We start from the raw sequence: 6,901 nt of genomic DNA on the forward strand, positions 1-6,901 counted from the left end.
GGCTCCCACACCAAAAAATAAATAAATGCATTCTCTAAATCCGTCAGAGCTAAACTGAAAACAACATGGAAACAAATACAGCTGTGCTCCGTTTATCTAAAGCCTGCAATATATAATAAAATATACAACAGAAATATCCTTTATTGTGCCTTGGTGGGGAAACAGCAGAATGATGGGCAGATGGAAGCACACAGATACACATAATCAAAAATAATGACAATAAGATGTAAACTAATACAAAATGTACAACATGATAAAAATAGTCAGATCCTATAAGATCATTTAATAACACGTCACCAGCTGCTTTTCCATTGGCCATATAATTGGAATTATGAAAATAAATTGGCTTAGTGGAAATACCGTTTAAAAAAAAAACATTTTCAATAAAACAGGTTTTTGCACTAGGATGAGATAAAATTATCTCATCCTAGTGCATGTTGTTTTGTGAAATACAAATTGTTGTATTTCACAAATAACAATGGAAACAACTTTTTTTTGCATGACAGGCAGTCATACGATCAACAAACAAATGTTTTGTGACGGGCGGAAAAGACAAAGAAGACAACAGGAAGAGGTAGGAGGGTCATGGCGCAGAATATTTTATGACTGATTTTTAATTGCCTTTCTTATTGAATGGAAACACAACTGTGAAATTGTGTGTGTGTTTGTTTTTTTCTTGAGTGGAATATAAGTTTTACGCACACTTGTATTGCTCTGTAGGTCTGCCACAGCTCTATGTGGGAGACACTGTTATTTTTGATCGCCCATTTGTCTCTCACTACCTGCAGTAGGTAGAGGAAGCATCCTGGGTCAGAGCTGGCCTTCCTCATTAGCTTTTCTAACCTCTTCCTCTCAGCTGTAAACTGCTGCTCATCACCAAAGAAGATCCTATTAAACGTGCCACACTCTACAACTTACTACACCGTAGAAGATGGCTGCCACCACAGAGACGGGAGGTATGGATTAGGGTCTGAAAAACAGGCAGGGGTTGATGATAAGAGGGGTTATTCTGTAACTGTGGATCTTTGAAACCAAATAAAGACTCTCAGTTTCTCTTGTCACTTGAAACAGAGTGAAGACTTCCAGGAAAGATGGTGACGCTTTCCCACCTAGACAGACTTAGTCAAAAGTCTTCTTTCCTTTTTTTCTTGCTATAACTTCCTTACTTTAAGGTCTGGAAAGTTAAATGGAGGAAAGAAACGACTTAAAGTAATAGACTGCCGTTGCTTTGTGGCTGCTGTGATGTTAATGCTTTACACAAGCACACTTTGTTCTGTGAAGAAATTGGGAATCTTTTATTAAAAAATATAGATATTAATGCAATTCACTTGGCAACTAGTTTAAGGATGAAAATCTAGTTTTGTTTGTCAATAATGAAATAATTCTTACACAAAAAAATAAATAAAAATAATAATCTTCCAACATCTCCTCCTACCCCATTTTATTTCCTCAAGTCATTTGATTTTGATAAATTTAACACAAAGTAACATTATTAATATCAAAAGGCTTTTCTATGGACGTGTTGTAGATAGTGATGATAGCTGGAAGGGTGTCCTGTAGCAGTCAGTATTACAGCGTTTCTGGATAAGCGTCTCTGCTGTTGGATCCCAGTCTTATGGAGAGGATACTCAGGGCTGCAGGGGGACGAGGGGGCAGACACACTGTATGTGAAAAATCAGCACATCCAGGTCGACTCGACAGATAAGGCTCTCTTAAATGTGTTATATCTTATCTTTTCAGACTGTCATACACGGCCATGTACACAGAAAGATTGGTTCTCTCATTGCATATCGTTCAGAACAGTTTCCAGATAATCTTAATTGATAATGAAGCATGTCTGTGGCATATCTATTCGGGACACGTAGCAGCTATATCATGTAATGCATCAGCAATCCATTACATTTAGGACAGGAGACCAACCGACAAACCATGAACTGACCCACTACTGTGATTTTGATTCATATTGTATAGAACAGAGTCTGACTTGCGATGCATTTCCCTTTTACTGCCCAGAGCTGGTCCTTATTTTTAAGCAAGTGCATTCCATCTTCTAATAAGATGGCAGGAGAGAAATTGAGCTGATTCGCATTTTCATGAATTAAAATGAATGTGCAAAGTTTACAGCCTAATAATCCCCAGAGGTTCCAGAGCAGACTCCATAGACAAAAAGAGACAATGCTTCTCAATGAGCTTCTTCAACATTTTTAAGTTCCTGGCTTTCTAAAGCAAGTGATGAAGATATTGAACAACTCTCCATAACAGACTTATAGAAGATATGCAGCGTCTTGCACTGACGGACCAAAGCTTCCTCAGTAAGTGCATTCGGTTCTGATCCTTCTTGTAAACAGCTTAACTGTTACACCTAGGTGAACATTGGCATGTTTGTACTCCACTATAACCTCCACTCATTCTACCATGATTGATCTGTTTCTGGAGAAATCTAAAATCTTGGTGTAGTTTACATTCAGCATAAGATGGTTGTTTTCACACCAAAGTGGCCCAGTAGTTGTCTCTATGCAGCTTCTTGACCACCTTTGGTACACCTGACAACTGCACAGGCATCTGAGTATTTCTGTAAACGACAGGAAGATGTTTTATGCTGGAAGTCGGAGGTGTACAGTGTGAGAAGGAACAGTGAGAGTACAGTTCCTCATGGTGCTCCTGGTTGGACACACAGTCCGTCGGTTTCAAACTGTGGTCTGCTGTAGGTAATCATTAATTCAGGTGATTCTAGAGATTCTGACAGAGCTGATTTGAGTTAAACTGGAGGGAATAAAGGGAACCCAGGTCTCATAGTGTTGCCTGCTTTTCTCATTTTTATGTCCAGTGAGAGGTTAGCAGAAATGCTAAGGAGGCTTAGCTGTGCCTCCATGTCCTGCAGTGGCTGTCAATCAGAAAAATGTGGATATTTGAAGACGGGAAGAAGCTTGCATGTGAAAATAATTGGGCCCCAACAAACTGTGTGATAGTAATATTCTTTTAGTTTTGACGTGTTGCATCAAAACTTCATTTTGCACGTCCTGAAGTATTAGGTCGAAGCATTGGGGAACATTTTTTTCCTGAACTCCAATCAGCCAAAAATGTTTATTTACTTTTTTGTGAACATTGAATACAGACAAAAGCATACCTACACTCACCACATGCTTGTGGACATGTATTTGTATTTTCCCCAAATTATTTTTTTTTTCTGCACCATTTGGTGGCACCATGAGGGAGGAGGAATCTATGAGCTATTGCTTAAATAGTTCTGAGGTTTACACACTTCCCCCTTTCTTTTGCAAATATAACAGTGGTCCTTACATGATCTCATATGCTTTATTTACAATAAAATTACACTTAAATAATGTTTTTATTACTTTATTTCCAATAAGATGTACTTTGGCAGCTGTTAATAATGTAGTCATGCGTACAAAGGTTGTTTCAGTTTGTTGGCAAATTTGATTTCTTGTCTCATATTTTCCCAAAACTACATTTTTTTCTGCATCAAGTTATAATACAGGTAAGTACATGGTTTTACAAACAATAGATGGAAGAGGAGATTTGCAGTCTTTTTGATTGTTAGTTTGAGCTACATTTTCATCGCTACCACTGAAAGCTCAAGGCCAAACGCAGCACTTGCAGTGGTCACCGAAGACGGATCCAGTTCCGCAGACCCGCTCATACGTGGTGCCTCCAGCACACATGTAGAACTTGGTCTTGTCGTCGAGGTGGGCATAGAGACCGTCGGCCTTGCCGTTGCAGAAGCCAGATCCCGGAGCATGTGTAGTGGTGGTGGTGGTGGTGGTAGTGGTGGTTGGAGACGTAGTGCTAGCGCCAGGCTTGGGGGTGGTGGTTGAGGGCATTGGTGGAAGCTCTGTACAGGCAGAATTGTAGTATTACTACATGAATACCACTCATAAACTGGTATTTCCCTTTTATAAAAAGAAAACACTGATGAAGACATTGTATCTTTCTAGTGTGGACTGAGGCTGAATGCTACCACGCCTTACCGATGTTGAGAAGACTGCGTAGATGGTTCAGTAGAGGGTGGCTTCCTTCTCCACAGAATTTTCCAGCAAAGTCGTCTAAATCAAGGGCCCAAACAAAGGCTCCACCAAACTTCTGCTGCTGCAGGTAGTTGACCTGTTTGACCACACATAAGAGACGCTGTTGGAATCACCTCACACACACTAAGTGTTCTGGGAGAAGCTCTTCATACCTTGATCCTGTAGCTTTCCTTGTTGTCAAATCCTACCCACTCATTGTTTTTAGTTGCATATGGAACTTTCTGGTCATCGATCCACTGGATGGTGGTGTCCTTCACAAAGTTGCAGATCTACACAATATAAAACATTGTCAGGAATATAGAACTTTGTATTTCATTTGTAGGCCATTACCTGTCAAATACTACCAATATGATACAGATAATAAGTAAGTATCCAAAGGCAGTTGTTTACTTCATAGTAGGACCAGAATCCAGCTTCACGGGTGTATGGTCCGGCTGAAGCGGGTCCACTTATAGGGGCTCCAACACCTGTATTTGCCGATGTTAGACGGAAGGTACGACCGTAGGCTGCGAATCCCATTCTCAGCTTCTCTAATGGGGCACCATTGTCTCTCCAGTACCTCATTGCATAGTCCTAAGAATTTTGATTGAACAAAAGATAAACATAAATAAATAAAAATACCATGGTACCAAAACAATCCATTCATTTTTTTGCACATGCATAGATAGCCCTTACATCTTCCCCCATTCCTGTGATCTGTGCAAGATCATAGGAATGGGGGGCCTATCTCATGTGGATGGCAGGTGGGGTGCACTCTGGACAGAGTGCAAGTCCTTCACCGGGCAATACAGATTCACTCAGAACTAATAATCTTGCATTCACACAAACACACCTAAAGGCAAACTAGGAGACAGTTAACCTGACATATGTTTTAGGATGGTATAAGGATGCAAAGGGATCCTTACAGTGTTGAAATAGATGAGGTCGCCTGCATCCTGAGATCCTTGGTACAGTGGGCTGTTATGGCCAGTGAACTGGTCCCAAGTTCCATGGAAGTCATAGGTCATGACATTGATGAAGTCCAGTTCCCTAGGTAAACAAAACCCTTAGTCAACAACTCCCAGACTTCCTGTGAGAAACAACTTGACACAGCACTTACTTGGCAACCTCAGCGATCTCGAATCCACCATCGATGGTTCCCTTTCCGGCAGGCACTGCAGCAGTCAGCATGAGCCGAGGTTTACCTGTGGCTGCAGCCTCTGCAGCATAAGCTGCAACAAGTTCCTGCAATAATTACCCCAAAACTGTGAGGATGGAGGTCAACATAAAACATGGAAATATAGTTTAGTGTTGCAAAAGAAGGTTGTTGTTTTTTTTCAACCTACCCTGCAGAGAAGAGTAAACCTCTCCTTATCTTCAGGGGGGCTTCCACGGGCACCCGGGTACTCCCAGTCCAGATCCAGTCCATCAAATCCATGCAGCCTCAGGAATTTGATTGAAGACTGGATGAACTTCTGACGGTTTTCTGGTGTGGACACCATGATGGAAAACCTGTAGGAGACAGATTTTAAGGACCAAGACACTTTTTAGACAAAGTCAGCCAATAGTTATTGACCTTTTGCTGCAGGTCATTTGTCTCAGGAGTTTAAAAGACAATCCGGATGTGTCATCCTTGTACCAGAAAGTCATACTTGGTAACATTTTGATTTGCACAGTTACTTACTGAGTGGAGCCAAAGTTCCAGCCACCAACAGCCAGCAGAGTCTTCAAGTGAGGATTCCTAGAAAAATAAAAAGAAAACAGAGTATTTGAAGAGCATGAAGTGCAGTGTTGAATAGAAGTGAACATTTAAAACTTAAGGCTTTAAATGTTTGTCTGACATAATGATCTTAACTGTGTTGACTTACTTCAACTTCAGGTCATTGAAGGCCTTGTAGAGGACATCGTCGTTCCATTCGTAGGTAACCAGCTCGTTGGCGTGATTGATGATGGAGAAGGCATAGATCAGAGAGGTACACAGAAAGGGGTCTACGTTTTGTGGCAGGAATTTGCCATCACCAGGCCTGTACTGAGACCAGTTGGTGAAATAGCACTCCATTCTGCTTGTGTATGCTGTGAAAGAGCAACAAAATATGAAATTATAACCTCAAAGTGAAGTTCTTCAAAATTAAGTATGTAAATCGTGTCGGTTGATGAAAGTATGTCTTATCTTACCCAGCTGGACAAACACCAGACACAAGGCTTTGGAGGATAAAAGAATAGGGAGACAAATTAAACCATACATTCAACAATACAGATGGACCTCATAATGGTTGTTGAACCATGATTTTTACAATACCTGTGAGCAATACGAGCCTTGCCATGTTGTAAGTTAGTTGTTTTTTTTTCTCACAACTTCTTTAGATGACTACAAGAAAAAAGAAAGAAAGAAACAGAGAGTTTTTAAATTAGTAACACAGGAAAGTCAGCACAGCCAGTTTCAGTTAAACATCAGAGGACGTCCTTCCCCTCCTCAACTCACCGTGGGACCAGACCAGAAATCCAACGAGTGGCAGCAAACTGTGGTCTTTTATACACTGCTGAAGAGAGAAAGTGAGTGAGAGAGAGAGGGAGGGAGAGAGCAAAAGTTGTACCAACCTCCAACAAACTAGAATCATAAATATAATGTTTATTAGAATATGTAAAGATAAGATGGTACAATGCTACATATGGACAATAATTTACTTATTCAGGGTCTAGGTGTCATTGAGATTGCACAACAAATTACATATTATCATATCATTGATCAACCATAAAGACCTTTGAGCACTGTACATCAGTACAATATTGTTGCTGTTGTCATGAGAACCTGCTAGGAGAATAGATAGGGTCAAAATAGTGCAGTAAATAAAATACTTAAGTCAGCTGCAGAAACA

The 6,901-nt window shown here is 40.5% G+C and overlaps 1 protein-coding gene across 2 annotated transcripts; it reads right to left on the bottom strand.

Annotated features, from left to right (window-relative positions):
* Nucleotides 1-3,341: 3,341 nt before the first annotated feature.
* LOC103150290 (acidic mammalian chitinase-like) lies at nt 3,342-6,590 on the bottom strand. Of its 2 annotated transcripts, XM_007569841.2 has the most exons (12): nt 6,508-6,590; nt 6,325-6,393; nt 6,201-6,227; nt 5,894-6,098; nt 5,710-5,766; nt 5,372-5,537; nt 5,146-5,270; nt 4,952-5,075; nt 4,437-4,619; nt 4,199-4,315; nt 3,990-4,122; nt 3,414-3,853 (listed from the first exon to the last, which is right to left on the bottom strand). In XM_007569841.2, the coding sequence occupies exons 2-12, from the start codon at nt 6,347-6,349 to the stop codon at nt 3,597-3,599; spliced, it is 1,419 nt and encodes a 472-aa protein (XP_007569903.1). In that variant the 5' UTR covers nt 6,350-6,393; nt 6,508-6,590; the 3' UTR covers nt 3,414-3,596. The 2 variants fall into 2 exon arrangements, with proteins under 2 accessions (XP_007569902.1, XP_007569903.1); XM_007569840.2 differs by lacking the exons at nt 6,325-6,393; nt 6,508-6,590 and having other exon boundaries at nt 3,342-3,853; nt 6,201-6,270.
* Nucleotides 6,591-6,901: the final 311 nt, after the last annotated feature.

Source organism: Poecilia formosa, unplaced genomic scaffold, assembly GCF_000485575.1.
Source record: "Poecilia formosa unplaced genomic scaffold, Poecilia_formosa-5.1.2 Scaffold247, whole genome shotgun sequence".
Lineage (NCBI taxonomy): Eukaryota > Metazoa > Chordata > Actinopteri > Cyprinodontiformes > Poeciliidae > Poecilia > Poecilia formosa.

Bases quoted from the DNA above. Each gene is read 5' to 3' on its own strand.
- LOC103150290 (XM_007569840.2), bottom strand. From the start codon at position 6,270: ATGTATGGTTTAATTTGTCTCCCTATTCTTTTATCCTCCAAAGCCTTG. The intron at 4,316-4,436 runs GTAAACAACTGC...TATATTGTGTAG, and splicing joins GATTCTGGTCCTACTATGAA to ATCTGCAACTTTGTGAAGGA. The intron at 4,123-4,198 runs GTATGAAGAGCT...GTGGTCAAACAG, and splicing joins AGGAAAGCTACAGGATCAAG to GTCAACTACCTGCAGCAGCA.